Source organism: Lonchura striata, chromosome 1, assembly GCF_050655825.1.
Source record: "Lonchura striata isolate lonStrDom1 chromosome 1, ASM5065582v1, whole genome shotgun sequence".
NCBI classification, from domain to species: domain Eukaryota; kingdom Metazoa; phylum Chordata; class Aves; order Passeriformes; family Estrildidae; genus Lonchura; species Lonchura striata.
The window spans coordinates 44,164,850-44,187,489 of NC_140703.1; the positions used below are offsets into that span (position 1 = coordinate 44,164,850).

Consider the following 22,640-nt stretch of genomic DNA (forward strand, 5'->3'; position numbering starts at 1 on the left):
AAATCTTAAAAGTGTTTGGAGAACTGAGTCTCTGTTATTTACTTCCATTATTTACTTTATGAAAATAATTGTACAGCTTGACTGGAATAGTCATTGGTGAATTTAACTATGCTAATACACATCAAATCTTTGAGTTAAAAAAAGGCAAAAGCCTTCAATGAACATATAAACTAAGCAAGACATGGGAATTAGGTGATTTTTCTCTCTGGCATTTCTTACCATCAAGACTAGAACACAAGTTCTTGGTTTAATGATGTTTTTAATGAATACTGAGCAATTATAGATGATGTACTGAAATGGAAAAAATATTTACTATTTCAATTGCAGACATAGTCTAGTTAAAAGACAAGTACTATGCAAAACAGAAACACAGTGTTAGTAGGACAGTAGTATCATTAGGTTTGAATGAAAGTTTTGTTAGCAACAGTACCCAGTACAAAGAAATTGAAGCCTTACATGCTAGTGCACTAGCTATCCAGGAAACTCTCAAACTGATAGAAAAATAATATGGTATTAAACAAGGACTATGAACATGCTCTCTGATGAGCAGTAATCCTTTAGGAAAATAAAATGAGCATAAAAAAATAAAGCAGCAAATTAAACTGTTTGGAAGCTTATTCCTGCTTCAAACAGCTCCTAACACTTCAGGTTACCCATAACTTCAGAAACCATTTTCCACTGAGCAAAGAAGCATACTCACTATGTTGCAAAATTATGTGAAGAAACCCCACAAACTAACACATTACATCATTAAAGCCATAAGCTATGCATTTAAGAAGTACACATTGTAATGAACTTGAGTACAGCATAGACTCAGCTGTACAGCAGAGGCACAGCCATATCCTTGCATGGTTTAATACAAGACCTAAAATCACAGCCCCACGAACAAATTAGAAATAAAAAGTAAGTCAGAAACATTGGCAAAGAGTGGGCCTTGGCACATAAATATGGCAGTGGTTCACTCAAGTGCCAGTAATAATTACTGTCTTCCCATGAACACTTCAATTCTATAAAGATATTTTTCCACATTAGAATATTCATTCTCTAAACCAATAATCACCATACCAATGAAAAAAAAACCAACAAGCCAACCCCAAACCATAAAAAGTCAGTCACTGAGTCTGGAATCGGTTTACTCAAGCTTCAGGAAGGAAAGAGCATTTCACTCTCAGAACTTTAAACAGGCTCTGTCCTAGGACAGAACCACTTGAAGGTAAAAAAACACCATCGGAGTCGATTTGCATAGGACAGAAAGTTGACCAGCCACTTCCACAGCCCCAGAGAAGTACATATGATTTAGGAAAGCTGAGCAGAACAGAATCTCCTTTCTAATTCTCCTTACTGCTTCACAATCTTTCTGGGCAGTTTCCACTACATTGAACACCAGTTGGGAAACATTTATTATTTATTTTTATATATAAAAATGCATGTGCATGAATAGAGGCTACAAGCCTAAAACAGGGTGAGAGCATATCCCTGGTTACACCAAGAACCATGGAAATACAGGGAAAAATGTATTGTATTTGGAAATGTATTTCCTGTTTCTTCCCCTATGTGCCATCAATATTTCCATTTCCCATCTTGGCAGAAGCACCATGTCATGACCCATGCCCAGTCCTCAGAGCTCCAGAAGTGGCCTTTGCTTTGTATTACCACTCAGTCCCAATGCAAAAAGCTTCTAACATGCATGACGGAATAAATAATTTCCTTTATTTTGTACACAGAACCAATACCCTTAACTACTACACAAAGCATCACTCCAATGCAAGGTAGCCATAGAACCTATTTTTCATATAACAAAAGATACCTCTTCCTACTGCTGTAATCTGAAAAAAATTAAAACCATTACATGTGTCATGGATTAATAGTAATTTTTTTTCAGATGTGTTTCAACATTTTGTCTGTCTTCAAATTGACATATGCTAAGCAGTTTATGAGGATAAAATATACAGTTGTTAATCATATTTCTTTGTAAGTTTTAATTATTGAGAGACATCACATCATAGGATACTCATTCTTTTTTCCTTAGAAAAGCTGATTTATAGTTAACTGCTTTGGAATGCTAAAATAAATTCACATTAAGCCTTTGATACCACATCTACCATTTCAATTCATAATTATTATAATAGGCACAATAAACCTTTCTGAAATATCCTAATATTTAAAAGAATAAAAAAGACTCACCTCAGTGCTATTACCAGAAAAAGAATTAGCTAGCAGTCTGTGTTCTAGCACTTTAATTTACTACCATAAAATGAAGAGTGAAAGTAAACAAAGTAATTCTGTAAACACTAAGGAAAAAATTAGTTGCACATAAGCTAGAACTGAAATCAACCAAAATACCTTTATTTTATAATCAGCAGTAATTTATGACTGAGCTGACAAAAATACACACATGGATAAATCCCTGAAATATAGAGTGATTATTTTTTAAATTGTCATAATTAGGCAAGAAATTTAATTCAAGAAGCTAAAGAACTTTGTGTTGAAAGCAACTTTATCAATATAGTTTCTAAAGAAAAAGGACACAACCATTGCATCTTCCTAACTTGTAAAGTATTAAGTCATTCAACAGAAACACACTGAAACCAACTTGGATTAAAGAAATAGTATTTGGCTCATCAAGACAAACATCTGTCCAGTCTAAGGCCTATAAAAGAAATTCAGTAACTTTTATCTTCTGTCATTGTTACTATGGTCACTTTTCATGGGGAAAAGCTAAGGAGATCCAAATAGAGAGTGTCTCTGATTAAATAAGATAAAAACAGGAAGATTACTTAAGAATCCAGATGACACAATACACCAATTTCATTTTGGTGACATACCTGGCAGTGGCTTGAAATTAAAATAAAAATTAAGGTAACACAGGCTATATAACCTTGTAGCATTTTCAGACTGTGATGCACCTACCTATTAATTTAGTGCTCTTTCTCACAGAGACAGGAAAAATTACAGGAAGAATGATAACACAGATGGGTAAAGAAGTAACGAGATGCCTGCTGTATATATACCACTCAACTTCTACTGGCTCAGGAACGCATCAGCAACTTCATTGCCAAAACCAATAAAAAGCAGAACCATGGAGGCAACAAACAGTGGAACCAGCTGCATCTGCTAGGAAAGCAGTACTATTAACTCAAACATATGACAAGCTACTGTCTTTGATCCTTTCTGTAATGGGCTCTGAAAGACCCTATGGAAGAGTACATTGGGAAATACCAAGTCCTTTCAAAAAAATAGCCATGTGACCCAAGAGATACACTAGGGGAGAGTGAAGGGATGAAGCTGGGGAAGGTAGAAAAGCTCATTCCCTCTTCATCCACATGCACTGCAACAGGTTGTTGGAACTGTGTTCATTGATTGAATAATTAATAACAACTATTTTCCAAGATCATGATGTTCTATCAGCACCTAATAACATAGGATGTAATCAAGAACAGTGTTTACTATTACTCACAAAAAGTTTTATTTCCTACATCTATACACAGAAACAAAGAAACTCTTCAAATAAGGTTGACTTAACAATGAGACTGATCTGTCTTGCTGGAATTAAGTTATCTCAGTGATTTTATGAACAATTACACATACACAAAAACACCTAAGGAAAAACGAAGAGGCAGCATGACAAAATGAGTTTTCTGTCCTATTACATGCCATTTTATTCATCATACTTAAAGCTAAACCTGTACAAGTTTCTACATTTTATATTAAAGGAACTGTTTATTAGCTCAAAATATGAAAATATCAGAAACATTGAACTTATGTTCCCTTTTGCAATTTTTGTGCAGTCACTATCAATGAATCAGCACAAAGCTTTTGACAGGCACAAAAAAAAAAACCCTGAACAAAAACCACAGAGACCACAGGGCCCTTATCCAGGGTACCCAAAACAGGCACCAAGCTGATGTCTGTGGTCATCTGAAAAGCCAAATTCAAAATCTGTTACATAGAAAAGTGAAATTATAGCAATTAGTAAAGAACTCAAGAAGCAATTTAAAACAGTAAAGAGAAATTGGATCAAAACTACAGTATACAGTTAAAGACGTAAGTAAACAGACATAACTGTTTAATTCAAGATCACATTTTTACAAAAGACAAATATTAAATTTTGATCTACCGGTATGGCTTTTCCCATGAATCAGTGGGTGTATCCAGACATTAAACTGAAAACTGTCAGTTATCCAAGAAAACTAGAAGTGATTAATTATGTTAGGAAGAACTAATGTCAAGAAATGAAATTGAGATTCATGTAAAATTAATAGCATTAAGATAAACACCACTATGACTTGATTTTGGAAGATGTTTCACCTTCAGTTTGTCACACTGTGGCAGCATATTTAATCTGTGAACTTTCATCTTAGAACACTGAAAGATAAGGCATAATTAAAAAAAAATCAATAAACTGAAATGCACGTGAGCAAAACAAAAATTAAAGTAAAAAGACTAAAGAAAGTAGAAATCAAGTTTTGGCTTGTGGACATGCACAAAATTAAAAAAAAAAAAAACAACAAAACAAAACAAAATCAAGTTAACAACTGTTGGCACTTATCCACAATAAATTGTAGGGTAATGTAAAAAACACAGCTAATAAACAGGATTGGTTCACAATGAAACTGTACAAGCCATTAATTCACATTGAAACAATACACCTGACTGCAGTTTTGAGCAAAAAAACTAACTTAAAATTCTATTTTATTCAAATTTGAAAAACTATTTCCACTAGTTAAAATACATTAATCCCCAAAGTTTTACAGTAACTGATGACTTTCAATCACTCACACAACCACATCGTAAATCCCTGAAACATGTATTTATTATAGAAATACTGATAAAACCTTAACAGATACAAATGATACATCACATAGTGTCTTACACCTTAATGGCAAGTACTTGACTCAGATTGGTAGGTGCATCACTCCTACTTTTACACTCTAATACCATCCTCTAGGACCAAATGGTTTAAACTGAATTCACAACAGTTTGCAGTTACCTAAAAGCAATGATTTTTTTTAAATCAAGCTAGAAAAGATTATTCTGACCAGTATTCCAAAACTTTTGGAAAGAGAACACCCTAGTGGGGACTAAACACAGTATGCATGGAAAGTCATTGCAGTGAACTCAAAAGTCATTTCAGAATCAGCATCCCTGAAGAGATTTAGTATACAGCAGTATGTCCCTTGACATCACTTACATGGTGCATCTGTGCATCTTAGGACCTTACTGTACCAGCAGGTCTTAGGACTGTTGAAATTAATCTCAATCTGGCACAAGATTTCTGCGGGGAAGGGCAATTCCTAAATGAAAGGCACTCTGCTATGAGTGAAATCAGAATTATCAGCAACACAAATGGATCACTTGTAACATATTGAAGGGAAATACTCCAGCTTACACAAGGTTTAAAATTCAGTACTTTCTGTAAAATAGGTGAAAAAAAATTTAGAGCAGCTGTAGTGCATCTGTTTACATGCACACAGACACTAGCCATTGCACAAGCAGAAATCTTCCAAGTATCTCAACAGTTGTTTGGTTTTTTTCCTCTGGTGCTTTTCTCACTTGGGTGAAATCAAGCTTCTACAGATCAAGGTGACTCGCAGAACAGCCCACCACTGCACTGTGTCCTGCAGCCCCCACAGCAAGCACATCTCTAGAGAAGTTACAGCTGTGGTCCTTGGTAGCACAAGAGCACAGGCACACAGCACAAGTTTATAACTTGATTTCTCTTCATACCTTTCCTTTTTTCTCTATCCTTCTTAAAAAAAAAAAAAATCATCTTGGAAAGACAGCTTTCCTTAAGGACAGGAAAACTTATGCTTGTTACTCTGACTAAGGGATGTGCGAAACAGAAGTAATTTCCCTGAGGCAAAGATCTTCAAGTCATGCCTAATTTACATTGTCTATTCTTATTACACTTGTTAAAATATTTGGCACACTGAGGCCTTGATCACTGATTGAGTCTCCTGGTATTATCACAGTCTGTATTATGCATTTATATAATAAAGCAGAAGTTGCAAATGCTTCATTCACTCATTGTGGTTTGGTTTTTCACATTTACTGATTAAAATTCCTTTCCTTCTCAAGGGTGGCATTGGGTCTCCTGGGTATGGAGGTAGAGTGAGAAACTTCTACTGTATTTAAAGGCTGTCATGAATACTGAATGCCTAAAAGGGCAATCACAGTTTTTGGACTCGGAACACAAGTAACAGGATGACATGTAATATCCTGTTACATACAGCCTGCTACTTGGTCAAAAGTAGGTGATGAAACAGTTGCTTCTTGATTTATGTTACGAAAACCATCCAGAGAAAAAAAAAAAGTCATGTTATGAGTGCCTCCAGTCTAAAACACTTAAGAAGCAAAGCTTGAAACCAAGACTTCCCAGTTTTCCCTTTTAGAATATAAATTGCACTTGTACAAAGCAATCCAAAAAGCCTAAATAGCAGTAAAAATCTGAAGCTGCCTTGCTGTACCAAAGAGTATCTGTGTTCAGCATCTGAAGTAGACACAACTAGTTTTCAGCCATTCTGCACACAGAGCCATTTGCTCCACACCCTTCTGCTTTGAAAGGGCCTGCCATTAAATGCCATGCCACTGGGTGGGGAGTAAACAAAGAAATAAAAACCAAAAGCAGGACTTTAAGGCCTTTATCTCCACGAGGAGCTGAAAACTGTGGCACAACCCATAACCAATACTTACTACGTAAATTAGCACAATCCCACCCGGGGCTTCCAAAATCACTCATTCTTTCTAATATTTGCCACACAGACAATCAAACCAACAGCAAGCAACAGCACTAATTAAGCATTTTTAAGGTCTTCAAAAATTCATAGCAAAGGGCACTTCTGAGAAAGATATCTTATAGATTTGGTTTTAAAAATAGACACCACACTCACATTCAAGGGACATCCTTCACATTTAAGCCTTTGTCACAAATCTGAATCTTTATTGTTCTGAAATAAATGCTATAAACATAAGACTCAAAACAAGAACTCCAACTTTCAGTCTCAGAAGAGGTGTGGTTCAATGCCCATATCACATGTAACAAGAAAGTCTCCTTAAAAAAGGAAAAAAAAAATTACTGCAAAGTCTTTCTTATGAATGAAAATGCAATCCTTTGTTTTTCTCATTACTTTGTGTACAGGTGGGCACAAAAAAAACTTTTGCATTTTCTTTTGAATTTTTGCTATGACGCTTGACGAACTTTCTGCCATTCAACAAATTCATCCAGAAGTACAGGCCCTGCAAATGGACAAAACTTGGAGTTATAATTGGCAATATCTTTCAAACACCTTTTTAAGTATGAGGGTTAAAACTACTGGTCTAGGAAACATCCATGTCAATCCTATGGTAAAATACCCATAAATTAGTGCCAGTCATTCCAATCCAAGGATGATAAAAAGTGCACAAAAAGAAATTTATGGAAAAAATTGCTCCTAATATCTTACAGGTGGATGAACTGAATGAAAAGCATAAAAATAATCTTGTAAGTCAGCACAACTAATTCCTTCTTACCAAAGTTTTCAAAATGGTGAATAATTAGAACATGGACCAAAACAGGAATTAGGCAATTCAGTCATGGCATGGCTGACTACCAGCCAGGTGATGAGCTCAACCCCAAGTACCAGCAGGTAGGCAAGAATTGTTAAGCTACAGTTTATTATATACTAGTACAAAATAAGAGTTTGCTGTTTATAATTCTACTTGCAAGTCTACAGTTGCATGCAGCAAGCACCTTCATTAGACTCTCACTGAATACAAGCTGGCTCAATTAAACCATCATAGTATTGACACACTATACCCCTGACAAACAATTAGGTAAAAAATTAATATCTGCAGCTTGAAGATGGATGGTTATCAGGGCTGTTTTTCTATTCATCGTTGGGAAAAAAAACCCTTACAGCATTGTTTCTGTTATAGAAGTTTGTTTTATGCAATTTTAACATTCTCTGCTAATATTTGAATAAGCAAAACATTAAGAATACTTACATGCACCATCTTCATCATAGTTGCTAAGATCTGCATGAACAGTCCTGCTGAACTCTAGTACATTGTACCACTGATCCTTGTTCATAACTCTATACTTCGATTGCTAGGAAAAGTAATTTCAAAATATTAAAACGTCAAGTGGCATTTGGTACTCCTGCATCACACTTATTTTATCTTCAATGAGTTCCTAACAAACTATTTAAGGGGTAACAATGGCTATTACTTGATTTTCCATTTCTAAAAATACTACACATTAACATACTTCATAGTTATGAAATGACATAAAATGATTTCGTGGAAGATCAGAGCAGAATCCAGTTCCTCAAAACCTGGAAATCAGTAAGTCACCACTCTAAGCATCAAAACCTGGTATATTTTTGCCTTGCCCTGAAGTGGGGCATATCTAACTGAGATATATTTCCAGAATGAACTATTAAAAAAAAAAAAAAAAAAAAAAAAAAAAAAAAAGTCTTTTCTCCAGGGTACAATACATTATGATCATAAGGACATCTACTTTGCCGTGCTAGCACTGTTTTGAAGCCAGGGAATAATATCAAGCCCTATGTGTTCCACAACCTATACATCCGTTCACTTTAATCCGTCACTTGCAGCTGAGCTGACTGAAATCTTCCAAAGAGAGTCAGAGATTGAGGTACCTTCACACTATATCTGCACAAAGCAAACTTGAAATGCAGTGTAGATGCAGCTGAAGAGACTAGTGAGGCTCTACTACTTGCTTTCAAATTTATATTTACAGTAAAATCAAGACAGAATTTTAGCTGCCTTTGATAAGAAAAGGGGCTGAGGCACAGGGAGGAAGATGAGGATCTGTGATGCATACAAGAACATCACTGTTTCATAAGCACATTGACCAAGGGAAAGGGAGCAATATGGATATATTCGTGAGTAAAATAAACACAGTATTCTCACAGAACAGTCCAACTACTATGCCAACATTCACAAAGTTAAGGAAACTTGTACCTCCAGGTATTGATAAAATACTGAAAACAGTGGCCAAGTTCTTCCAAGTAGAAGAGCTAACATGGACTTTGCAGTATCAATATCAAGACTTCGCTGGTCTTTTTCCTAAGGTTGAATAAAGAAAGCACAGAAACCAATCAAGTACAAGCTTGCTGAATAAATAAAAGAACTTCCCTAACATTTCAGCAGTCTTACCCTTGCAAAATCAAAGGCGTATCTGTAGATATTCTTAAAGGATGAAATGTCATTCAACTGTGACCGTAAGAAGTCAAATTTACTCTGTAATTTTTCTGTACAGTCACACCTTAAACAAAAAAACCATAATAAAAACATTAGGAGTTCAAAACACAACATTAAGCAGTGAAAAAAATGCCAGCAAACTTAAAAAATTAAAATTGCCAAAACACAATCATTAGATATACAGGAGTAATACTGTGAAACTGACTTATTGAACATGCTCAATATTTGCAGCTCACTGAAATGATGAATGCTGGCTTCTGTAAACATGTTTTTTGTTTTAAATATATCAGCAACATAATATGAAGTGCATGCTTCACATCTCAAACAATAGTCTTTTAATTCCAAACTCTAATCTATATTCATACCCAGCAGTAGGTTATCTTCCAATCACTATCAATGTTTGAAGAAAACATCATTCAGTGTGCACTAAGGGATAAAATCCAGCTGTAAATAATGGGAAAACACAAACCCTAAACATATAGTTTTGAAGTGTGTGTTTACAAATAGCAGGATTGAGCAGGCACTCTGCAAAACATACTAGTCTGCTCATGTTTTATGACTGATAAATGCAAGCTCTGATAAAACCTTAATCACCTGAAACAGTAGTTATTCAACTGAAAAATCAAAGGCTGTATGAAAACCTACAGATCCACTAGACAACAGCATAGAGCTTTGGCAAAAATAACCCTTTGGCAGAAAGATCTCCTTGTACTTCACTCAGCAAAGAATTTTGTTTCTAAATAGAAAATGGGTCAGATTCACCAATGGCAAAGGAGAATGCAATTTAACTTTGAAAATCCTCCAGAAAATACTCAGCCAATACAACAGTTATAAAAGGATATTTTATTCCTACAAAAAAGCTGCCATGACTAAAAAAGAATAAATTAAAAAAATTATCTACTTTGCCTTGTATCCTTTGTAAAGAAGCATACTTTCAGAAATGCAGTGTACATAACTACTTCCTTTGGTTATGTGTCCCCCTTTTGCAGCCTGCCTCTCAGAGAATACATTTGCACCTCTAACAGCTCCACATGGACTTGTCACACAGGCCCCCAGCAAGGGCCCTTTGGGGGTACTGCAGGTTGCCGAGATGCTGGGCTTTGGTGCTGTACTTTGCCCACAGCTGATACTTCCTGTTCCTTAGATCTGCCAGCTTGTGTGTGCACAGCTGTCTGTCAGTCTGTCTCTCAGACTGCAACAAGACAAATGTAGCAATTCCAAATGATGCAACCTTTTATTATTTCTTGTCTCTAGCAGCATCTACCTAAAGCAGCACTGAGTCCTAGCCAACACTGGTGCAAAATAAATAAAACTATTAGCTAATTACACTACATATTCAGATGACAACTAGTATATTCTGCGATAAACCATACGAGAAATTGAGAAGAACTTTAGAACTAAAAATAAAATTACTTTTTTTGGCTTCAGCCATCTAATTGGTCTGTATGCTACTACTTAACCCTTAAAACTGGGGGTTTTCTAGCATAGCATTTTGCTATGCTAGAAAGGCATTGTGTTTTTTATTCATATCTCTTCTATGTGCAAAGCTTCATACTTCCACCCAAATGTTCTACATATTTGAGGACAAATCTACTTATTTGATCTACCTAAATGTTCAAGTCATAAGTGTACTAGTGACATATAAAATATTTATAGTGGGTTTACCACACATTGTTAAATATAATTCAACAGATTATTTACCATATCATGGGTAAATACAAATTTCAGTATGTTTAAATTTCTTGCAAACTACTTTGTTAAAATTGTTCAAATAATCATAAATCTAAGTGCAAAGTAAAATACCAGCTGTTTGTCTACTATACTATTGGTTATGTGTATTTTAATACACAATTGATTCTTTTGAAAAAGTTGGTATGAAAATGAACAATTACTAAGTGTCACAACTCCTAAGCAATTTATTATTAGTGCATTTATAACCAAAAAGCCAAATGGATCATACTCAGACCAGCACCAACCTCTTGATCCTGACACACAGACATATTTCTATTATAGCTGTTTAGGGCATTTCTGTACCTAGCACTGACTTTCCTCCCAAAAAGAGGCAAGGAGTTGTTAAACTCCCTTTTTATAGAGGTACAGCTGCCTGTGTGCTTGTTATCATAAAACAGATGACTGAAATCACCCATACTTAGAATAATCTTCCTAATAATCAGAAGAACATTCTAATTAGCACAAGTGAATTAACACTAAACTTCTGTACAGACACTAGAAAAAGATGCGATTGCTCAAACTGTCTTTACTGAAAGATAGCACTAAATAGTGTTACCTCAAGATCAACAAAAGTAGACATTAGCTTACAACACTCTCTTCTCATCCCTATGTCACATTTTTAACAAAACTAAAATTATCACCACAAAGTGGATGCATTTTAATTTCTGTTGAGGTAGAGAGATAATCTGAGGCATAGCTAACATGAACAAAACCATGATTCATTAACTCCTACTCAGATATTCCAATGTTTTATATTTCACTTGTCTTCTACTAAAAGAAAAATCAGTAAGATGTATACAAACATTAAACCAAAAGCGTTTAATGTTAGTATATACATTTCATCCTAAGGAGGATGAAATAATCGGTCTAGCAGAGATACTTGATTCTCTCTGCTATGAAGACAGCTTACATATATACATACATATATATGTATATGCACACACACACATGTGGCAGAATTCGTCCTGCCTACAAAACGTACTGGAAACCTCCTAGCCTAAGTTGCTAAGGTCTCATAAGATGATATTTAGGCCTCAATTCACCTTAACTTTGGCAGTATCTACCTCACCACACACTTATTTTACCCATCTCTAAACAGCAAACTTCACCAGTGTGTTATGAAACAATATGCAGAGAGAATGTCACTTCAAGATTCAGGTACCCAAATGCTGCCATCTAACTGCAGATTAGAGATAGATATCCTAAGCTCCAGGTCTACCATTTATAGAGGACTAGCCAAGCAACCTCTAAGAGCAATTCAGGTGACTATTAGGTCTTAGGGCAAACTGGATACTTCCCTAGGCTCTATTACACTGACTGGATCTCCAAAGATTACAAGAAGAGTTTAAGAAATCCAGCTCTTGCATATAAACCAAACATTTAGGTATGTTATTATTGAGCTGAATTCCACACAGCACTGCTTATGCAGTTACCTTGTGTGACATTTTACATATTTTGAAATAAAGATTCTGTAACAGAAGTCTATGTAGAATACAATCTGGGGCTTTAATGCATTTAAATCTCATTTATTCATGCAAAAATTAAAAGAAAAAAAAATAAGCTGTGCAAGCATCCAGTAATATTTTACTGTTTCAAGTGTAAACCCCTTTTCCTTCAAACTTGTGTTAAACCTTTCAAGGGAAAATAACCCCATTCCAGATGATATCCCGTAATATGATCCTCCATTCCTAGTAAGCAACAACAGCACAAGTCTACAGGTTTATATTTTCTTTCATCATGGTTTAACCCCAGATAGTAACTAAGCATCACAGAGCTGCTCACTCACTCCCAGCCAAAATCTGCAAGTATTTTTAGCCAATGGATTTTGAGTTATGTGAGCATCTCTGCTTCACCCAGCTGCTTAGCCAGCTTTTTAGAGAGCAACAGTAGAAGCAAAACATACACATTAACTGCTTTAGGCTTAGACAAGTGCTCTCGCCAGAAGTCTTTCTATGAAAATGCACAGCAGCACCCTAGTTTCAGTATTAAACACATTTAGACTACAGCATGACCAGCTCTGTTCTGAAAAGAACCAGAGGATTTTCAGTCAGCAAATTATTAGAAACAAAGTCTGAAGCATCAGCTCTGAACAGGTGCTTGATTTCATACATCTTTGTGCTTGCATTCTGTGAGATTGGCTAACTCTCGAAAGCTTCTATTAAAATAGAAGCATAAAAATTAAATACTTCAGATAAGTGACCAATACCCATTCACTGCATCTGAAAAATCATGCACCCAGAATCTAATCTGTACTCCTGAATTACAGATAATCTAATCATTCCAGCACCTAATTTAATTTCTGGTGATAGTCACAAAATAATCAAGGCATCTATCAGAAGCCTGATCCCAAATCAACTGAGAGTTGAGAGTCAGTCCAGAGCCATAGTTTTGAGTAACCAGAGGGTGGTATATGCCTGATACAATTTCCCACGCCAATCCACAACTGACAGGGCAAGGGAAAAATCACGCCCTCTTTCCCACTGTGCTCTAGCTGCAATATTAAATGCAGTGTCATAACAAGACACCTTTAAAACACTAGGGTACCACAAGTAGTCACACCAAGAACAAACAAAAAGTAACAACTGAATTAAGCCTCACAAAAAGCTGATTAATGTAAGAAACAATCTCTTCAGGCAGAGCATTAACTCACCAAAAATTCAAATGCAAACAGAAAGAGAAATAAGTTAATTTACAAATTGAAAAGGTGTTATTTAACCTAAACATGGCTTCTGATGTACATCTAGTAACACCAATAGCCAAAATTATTATCCATGCAGTTCTCATCTATAAAGCTCAAAAATCAGTAAAATCTTTCCATAATATAAGTGCTGAGATATAAATAAGTAGATGTGGAGATGCACATAAGTATATCTGCTAACTAGAATGGTATTTTAGCATATTGTTGCAAGAAAAGGAAGCCACCAAAACCTGACTTAACTAGGTTTAGACAATAACTCAATCCTTTGAGTGAACTCAGATTAATTTTGCATTAGTAGACCAAAACAAGAACTAAAAGCCAGCTTTCTTTTGTGTCTTATTTCTAACATACATGAAACAGAGCATAGAATAGTTAAGAATAGTTAAGTTACAGGTACAATCATAAAATCAGAACATTCTATTAGATATGTAAAAACACTCTTACTGTAATGAGGTCATTCCTTTTAACCATTCTTCCTTGGTAAAAAATCCCATGCTTTCAGCCTCTAGTTTCCAGGCTAAAACTAACATAATAATCTAAAAGAAACAAAATAAAAATAAGGGGAGGAAAATGAGTAAGTATGTAAGAAAAGGCTGATTTAGTCATGTCCAAGAATAAAACTCCAAAGCATTCAAACATTCTAGCAGTTGTGGTATGCGCCTGGGCTTCATATTTGTTACCATTAAAAAATTTAGCTACATGCAATTTTTTCCCCAATTTCAATTTTTGAAAATTAAGTATTACTATAATAAACCCACCCAAAAAACCCTCACACATCAGCCAAGTATAATTGATGTATTCAGCTGAAATGTTGTAGAGCAGCTCCTACAAGTAGGAAGACTAAAAACTCTTTGTTTAGTGGAATTAAGAGTTTTACACAACTTAATATTATCTAATACCCCCTTAGGTGTTATTAGCACTATGAAAGAAACTTACATTTTCAGGTTCAACACCGATGTCTTCACAGAATTTTTCCATTCCTTCAGGGCCTACAACTTCATCAGGACCTTCAAAGCAAAAACCACACCAGAGTGAAATCCAAGTAACATTCACTGCTCATAAGGGTAATGCACAATAATTAGGCTATATTGTACCCAAAGTATTTCTAAAACATTGAATTACACTATTAGGTAGCTTTTAAGCTAGACCTATTCTACCAAGTGCAATTGTGTAGACATGTATGTGCTACACCAGAATGTTTGTTCTGTGCACTGCCTCCCTATGACAGCAGTTGAGCCATTTCAATTTTGTATCTGAGTTTTCAAAAGAATCCGTAGAGCTTCCTATTGACACAGCTCAACACCAATAACTGTGGCAGTCAATTAAGACAATTTAGGTACCACTACTCTCTGCTGAAGTTACTTTATGAATAATGTTCTTCAAAAAATTATTTCATCAACAACAAAAAAATCTAATTCTGTCTGAGCTACTATTACAGATATTCTTTGGATGGTGCTAACATTATAGGTTTATGCTAAAACAGAGGAGGGTGAATCTGAAAATAATATGAGTTTTACAATGCTGAGTAAGACAAAGTGATAACAAATTGAAGAAATGCTGAGCACGTTAGTCATATACAAAGCAAAAAAAAGGTTCAGGGGTGCAATGAAAAGAAATTGATTAGGACCACAAGTGTTATGCTGTCATTTCTCCATTTTAATATGAAAGCCTCTAAAATGCAGCAAAACAGTGCATTGAAAGAGTGCATATGGACAGAGTCGAGGGCATTTTGTTCCTTTAATCTCTCGCTGGCTTCAGTTATTTTGACTAAGCATCCAAAAATTACTCGTACTGGGCAGCCAAATATTATTAAAAGGCCTGTCAACACAGTATTTTAATAGGTCTTGGATCATTACATTAACATTTATCAAGTATGAACTCATGTAGAAGGCAAAGCTTTTAGCTTCCAAAACAACATACTACTTCACAACATTTTGGCAAATATTGCTACTTATAATAAATAGATAAGAGTCCTAGATCAACCTGTCTCTACTTTGTCTGATGCCACTGTAGGCAGAATGCTCTTTAAGAATCTGGATAATCTGCTTTGAATAACTACTCACTGTGAGATAAGAACATTGTCAATAAAACCTATTGAGAATGGCTACTTTTACAGAAAAATAAAATCCAACTGACACTTAAGATGACAAACCCCCACCTCCTGAAAAATAAAAATATTGCAAAGGACATTTTGCCTAAGTAAGCAAGGCCAAACAGTGTTAAGATAGAAAATGCTAAAAGGAAAAAAACAAAAGCAAATTATGAAGAGAAGCACATACAAGGTTTCACTGGTAATGACAAGTAAAAGCTTGAATAAGTGTTTCTGGTCCAGAAATCATATGAAAAGCTCATATACATATATGTGTATGTATAGTTTTATCTTTTAATGGAAACATTTTATCTCCCATTGTATATAATTTAACTGGAATTCTATTTTGCACTGGAAATGTGGCATTTATTGATTGCTGGTCAACTAAAAGTATAACCTCCTACATTCAATTCTTGAATGCCAAAATTTATAGACATTAATTCTAAAGAATGTGCAAATAGATTTATCACAAGAAAATTAATAGAGAGCAGATTACTATAAACAAGATAGCTCATTGGTGTGCAAGTTCATTGGCTGCAAGGAAAATATTAGTCCTGACAAATATACTCAAACCAGTTGCTGGCAGATAAATTAGCAGCTCTCTCCATACTAAGACTTGGCAATTAATGAGTTTTAATCATCAACCAGTTATGATGGACTTTAAGTAGTGACTAGACAAGAAATTAACAACAATTTAGAAATCCTGAGTTCAGAAACCATATAACTGGTAAACAAATAGCAATAATAGTGTAGTAAAATCTGCAAAATACACTGCACATTCACTGAAAGCAGCTATTTGATGGCAATTGTGAGTTATTTCAAAGAGGCTACTTCAAATACTTCTGGAATAAAATAAATAAAAGTATTTAGAATATAAAAAATGTTAGTACAAATTCTCAGATGGAAAACCAATATAAACCTCTATTATTTTGTTTTGTTAAACAGAAATCCAAGGAGCTTAAATCATGACCTATATCATTAGTCTTCCAATATGATCACAAAGAAGATATAAGCAGATACATAAGCATCAATCTGAATTATCTCTCAATGTCCTGATCACTAATTGCCAATTTCAAAGCAAGAAATAGAATCACTCATTATATCCTGGCTCAACATTGTACTGCTCAATATCTGTTATTTCATTTTAAAGTTACAAAACATAGAGTAAACAAATGTAAGCCAAAAAGAACAAATACCAAGAAGGTAATAATAAAAACTATCCTAATTCAAGTGTGCATCATAAGGAAGCAAATATGAACATATTTTTATGTTTACATCAGCATACAAAAAGTAAAATCCAAGTAGTATTTTATGTATTGCTTTATTTAAAATTAAACCATATATTTTCAAACACAAATCCATTGCATATTACCTGCATATTCATAAAACCAAGCCAGGCACTTTTTGCTTGAAAAATGCTCCTCTCCACTTATTACTTTACCAGATGCTTGTGATCTGCAGTAGCAAATAGAAACACACGGTTGAAGAGTGTTATTTTAATAAGACATATGAAAATCAGGAAAAATTAAATTACACAACATTTATTATTAATCTATTTAAATTGTTTCACATCTACACTTATGCTGAATTTCAAAGAAGTCAACGGTCATCCTCAACTCCTGTTGAGACATAAAATTACCTTTAGATTACAATAATCTTATAGTTTAATTTATTGCATCTACTACTTTTTCTGAAATGCAGTACTGTTATCTTGTAGATATTAAACAAACAAACAAAAAAACCCACACAGATGGCCAAAATATCACCTTCTCAGTAATTCAAATGCCTTATTATCTACTTTTATTTATACATACAGGCATTTAATGTTAGGTCTCTAATAAGCAGCTTGATCTTCAAGAGTGCTGAACATGCACAGATCCCATTAAGGTCAACAGAAGCTGCAGAGTTTGATATATTTAAAAGTCAGGCTATTTATAGTTAACCATCCAATTTTGGGAAAAAACTTGGTCAATTGGTTTACATTATACATGTAATTAAGAATGTGCAAATTGTATAGATATTTGCTACATATACCAGAATAATAGTGTGCAATCTGTGATGAGACTGAAGCTGCTCAGCACACACAGCTTTCCCCCATCATTGTCTTCATTATGTAACACACAACCCAGTTTGCCTAGGAAGTGAATTCCCTAATTCATCATTCATTAAAAGAATGCACAGAATTTCTTCCAGTACAAACACCAACACGGGCTACACAAAGACATCTTCAGTCAGTAAGGAGCCGCAGCACCTTTTCAATGCATCCTCCTTTCACACGCAAATTATAGACTTTTAGAACGAGCTAAGGTTATTTCTAACAATGAGGTGAGAACTAATCATATGAGAGGATTTAAAATTATGCAGCTCCCACATTATAATTTTAAAATTAAATCATCAAGCAGGAGAAGAACAGTTCAATTTTGAGAGGGGTGAACAACTTTAACTCCCCATGTGTCGTTTTTAGCTTCAGTGGAGAAGAACACAACACTCTGAAGAAGCAGCCTTCTGTGTTGAAAGCTAGAATTAAAGGAGTCCTACAAACATTCATCCATCCATCCAATTGACATTAGGAACACAAGCCACCAGAAAGAGGCAGTCATATGGTATGCTATTGCTTATTGGCTTTATCCAGATTAACATAAATCTATTTGTAATCACTGATTTTACTAAAGAATATTACCAATAATTTGTTGTGCAAGAACATAATGCCAAAAATGCTTGTGTATCTAACATTTTCTGATCACCTAGCATGAACTCTCACTTACATCATAGTTTTTGCCTAACAACTAGCTCCCTGTAGAACCTGTGGTTTTTTTTTTCCTAAGCTATGAAAACACTTTAAGTAAAAGAAATTAAGATCATAAAACTTCAGTTAAGTGTTCTAGAAAGACAAACTGATAGTGAACACATGAAAACAAGTGCTAAGATGAGCAAGGAAACTCAATGTTGATATTACAAAACAAAATAACTTAGTTTTTTAAAGTATACAAAATAAAGTATGAGAAAACAGAAGTGCTCCCCCTAAATGTACTTTAAGGCAGAACCATGAGGGAGTAGAGTGGAACAGAGAATAATGCTGGCACAAGAATACTTATTTATAGGCAATGAATAAACTGACTGAAACTAAAAGGTCATCAATGACCATAAAAAGTGAGCTTTAGAACAGTTACTCAAAATGAAGAGTCATAACAAAGTAAGAGCCTGGGTACTTCTAAGCTCAAGTTTGGCCAGCCTACGAGAAAGGCCATCTGCCACAAATTTTTGCAATAGCCATTCCCGTAGTGTTGATTTCGCAAGTTCTTGGTATCCTCATGTCCTCAGGACCTTAGTAGTAACTACTGCTTTACTGGCATACTTAACAAGGTCTAATACATGAAGCAGGCAGTTCCTTCTGGGAAGACACACTGTAAGCTCCTGCTGCACCGTGCTAATGGTTTATCATTCTAACAGCAACTTTTGGGCGTCATGGCAAAAAGCGATCTTTTTATAGTAGTTAATGAACAAGATGCTTCCGACTCCTGAATTTATCAGAGAAACCTTTCCTGCTCTTATTTTCCAGTGTGCTGACCAATCCTTCCAATTCGCTGCAAAAAAAAAAAAAAAAAAAAAGAAAAAAAAAGAAAAAAAAAGAAAAAGAGGGGGGGGGCTGGAGGGAGAAGAAAAAAGGAGGAAACGACGATTTAGCACAGACACTGAGTACTGGCAACCTTAAAGCGAGGAGAGCCGCCTACCCTAGGGAAATAGAAGGAACATGAGGACAAATGCCAGTACCGGCCCCTGCGGTACAGCCCAAGGCGAAGCCAGCCGGGAACGGGAGCCGTTCCGTGGCGTTTCTCGCCGAGGCGTGCCCACGCCGCACGCCGCCGCCGGCACGGCGAGCCCCGCACCTGCCCCACGGCACGGCCGCGGCCCCGCCGGGCCGCACAGGCCCGCCCGCCATCCCGGGCACCCCGGGGCCGCGGAGGAGCGGCCCGGGACGTGACCGCCGGCACCGGCCGCCGCCCCGCGAGACGGTACCTGCCGAGTTTACATTTCTTGAGGCCGGTATCGTCCGCCGCCGCCGCCACCCCCGAGGACTTCCTCTTCTTCTTCACCGGCATCGTCCTGCCTCGGGGCGCGGCCGCCCCGCTGCCGGGGCCCGCAGCCGAGGCTCCCCCGGGCTCCCTTCCCCTGGCCGCCGCCGCCTCCCGAGACCGGCGGTGAGGAAACGAGAGGAGACCCCGTTCCCGCCGCTTCTCCCCAGCCCCACCGGGCGCTGCCGCTCCCCGCTCGCTGCGGGCAGACGCCGCCGCCTCCCCGTTCGCAGAAGCGGGTGTCGCGCCGGGGGCGGGAGCGAGCGCGGGCGGTATCGGCTGCGGAGGGAACGGCGAGAACGACCCGGACACAGACGGCGCCGGCAGGAAGTGGTAGCGCCGCCGGGGCGGGGCCGCGCCGGGAGCCGCCCCCGGGGGGGCGGGGCTGCAGCGCGTGTTTCCCGGCCGGAGCGGGAGCCGGCGTGCCGGGTACAGCGCGGCGTTCGCAGCGGAACAAGCCGGGCAGCGCCACCCCTTCCAGGGCTTTCGGACCCGCGCGGGCACTGCCCGCACCCCGGGCAGCTGGCTGTCCCGTCAGCGCTGGAGGCGGGCTCGGGGCTGGGCTGCCGAGAGGCGCGAGCGGTGGCCGAGGTCAAGCGCAGCTGCTGGGCGGGGCGGGAGGCGCTCCGTCCCTTTAGAGACCCTCTAGGGAAGCGGCCGGGAGCGCCGAGCGGGGCGCGGATCGCTACGCCCGAACTGACCCGCGAAACCACCGGCAACCACGGGCCAGCCTGTGGTCTCGGTGGGCGGTCTGAGCACTCGCCCAGCGTTCTCCGGGCCCGGGACCGCAGTCCTCCTCGGCCTCGCTGTACCGGGCACCTCGGGCTCCCTAGCGGCGTGGGGCGGGGGCGGGGGAAACACTTCAAGTACTGCAGCGGCCGTGACGCCGTGACGGAGCTGATGGCAGGAGAGATACTTCTGTGAACTCGGGGGAAGCCTGGAAGCGGATCGGGCTGGCCGAGCCCCGGGTGACTCCCGGGCGCTGCTGCCGTGCGAGGAGCAGCGCGGCACCTTCCCCGCCCCGCCCGCCGGGCCGGTCCGTCCCGCCCCGTTCCGCTGATTTCCGAGCGCGTCGACCGCCGCCTCCTTGCCCGGCGCCGCCCGGAGCTAAGCCGCCTGCGCGCCAGGGCCGCCACCGCCGGTCACCATAGTGACGGGTCCCGACGGCGCCGGGACGGCTCCGGGCCTCTCCCCCTGGGCCCCGGAGCGAGCCGCCGTCCTTCCCGCCGCGAGCCTTTTGGGTCTTCTCCCGCCAGCGCCTGCATGTGCTCCCGTGGCGCTCTGGATCCACCCCCGCCTTGATCCTGCCTGGCGGGGTACGTGCCGCCACCATGGCCGGGGAGGGAGACCGGAGGAAGCGCTTTATTTCAGCCACGGCTGCCAACTACTTCGGGCTGGACCCGGCGGGCGGTGCCGCTGCCCTGGCCGCGGGGCTGCATTCCTGTCCGGAGCTGAGCCGCTTCCTCGACGACGGCAATGAGTTCCTGCTCGTGGTGCAGCACTCGGGCGCGCAGCTCAGCGCCTCCAACAAGGTACCGTAGTGTCCGGCGCCTGCGGGTCCCGCGTGTCCGCCGCGTCCCGGCGTGCGAGCGGGGATGCGGAGCCAGCCCAGGCTTGGCGGCCGTAAAAGCTGGTGTCGGATTTGGGAGACATCTCCCTCCTGCGAATATCTGTGCAGATCTGTGTCTGCTGCAAGCTACTGGTGGCTGCTGTGGTTTAACCCCAGTCAGCAGATAAGGACTGTCCGCCAAACCCGCCGCGGGGAGAAGAATCTGAAAGAAAAGAACGCCATGGGTTGAGATAAGAACAGTTTAATAACTGAAACGAAATAAAATATAATGGCTAACTACTAACACACTAGTAATAATGTTAATAACTGTAATTAAAAGGGGCGAAAGAGGGGACTAAATCCCAAGAGAGACAAGAGACATACAGTGCAGTTATTCAGCACCCACTGACTGATGCCCAGCCGGTCCCCAGGAGCGATCAATGTCTCCCGACCAACTCCCCCCAGCTCATGCACTGAGCAGGATGCTCTGTGCTATGGAATATCCCTCTGGCCAGTTTGGATCAGCTGGCCTGGCCATGCTGTCTCACAGCTTCCTTGTGCCCTCCTCACTGGAAGAGAATGAAGCACTAAAAAGTCCTTGGTTTCAGATAATCACTGCTCAGCAGCAAGCAGTATATCAGTGTGATATTAACCTTATTCTCATACTAAACCCAAAATACATCACTGTAAGAAAATTAACTCTATCCTTGCTGAAACAAGAGCACTGTCCTTAGAGTCCACAAAGACCCTATGGTCAGCTGACAATATGTTTTGTTAGCAGATTGTGCCCATGTTGGTGCAGTTTTGATGTACTGTATATTGTCTCTATGTGAGACAATGTGATCTGCGGCATGGAGTCGGATGTTTGATTTCTTCCTGGACATGGCTGCATGCAGGTGTCCAAAAGGATTGCATAGGCAGTGTCTGTTCCATGCGAGGAAGGGACCCAGTGTGCAGCACATTGACTGATGTTTAACAAATCCAAGGTGGGTGTTTGTCCAAAGCATGCATTTTTCAAATGGATGTGTCCAGCTGTGAGGAAATCCAAGGACCGTTGTGTGAAATGTCCTGCCTTGTGTCTTGTGTTCAGCAAGCAACTTTTCAGGTTGCTGCCATGGGATGTGATGTGCACTCAGTGTGACCACATAGGGAGGGCATGTGTGGTGCCAGCCACACAGAGTACAGGCAAGGTGTAGGTCTTGAAAATTGGACCTGTCATTCTGCAGTGAGACCAGGGACTTGGCGTCTGTTATGTTGGTGGCTTCACACATGGAAGAAGCATGTGAAGAGTCCTCA

At 39.1% G+C, this 22,640-nt stretch overlaps 2 protein-coding genes across 4 annotated transcripts in view; one reads left to right on the plus strand and one right to left on the minus strand.

The window, feature by feature from the left end:
• Positions 1–6,917: 6,917 nt before the first annotated feature.
• Positions 6,918–20,108, minus strand: DCUN1D5 (defective in cullin neddylation 1 domain containing 5). The gene is made up of 8 exons (XM_021529337.4): positions 19,740–20,108; positions 17,095–17,177; positions 14,570–14,640; positions 14,078–14,169; positions 9,160–9,268; positions 8,965–9,069; positions 7,984–8,086; positions 6,918–7,236 (listed from the first exon to the last, which is right to left on the minus strand). Exons 1-8 carry the CDS (start codon positions 19,820–19,822, stop codon positions 7,181–7,183), a joined length of 702 nt encoding a protein of 233 aa, XP_021385012.1. The 5' UTR covers positions 19,823–20,108; the 3' UTR covers positions 6,918–7,180.
• A 68-nt stretch (positions 20,109–20,176) lies between these two features.
• DYNC2H1 (dynein cytoplasmic 2 heavy chain 1) overlaps positions 20,177–22,640 on the plus strand; it is a 143,715-nt gene continuing 141,251 nt past the window's right edge. For all 3 annotated transcript variants that reach the window (XM_021529338.4, XM_085575766.1, XM_085575767.1), the window contains exon 1: positions 20,177–21,327. In XM_021529338.4, the coding sequence (XP_021385013.3) occupies positions 21,127–21,327 (201 nt within the window). In that variant the 5' untranslated portion in view covers positions 20,177–21,126. The remainder of the gene's footprint in view (positions 21,328–22,640) is intronic.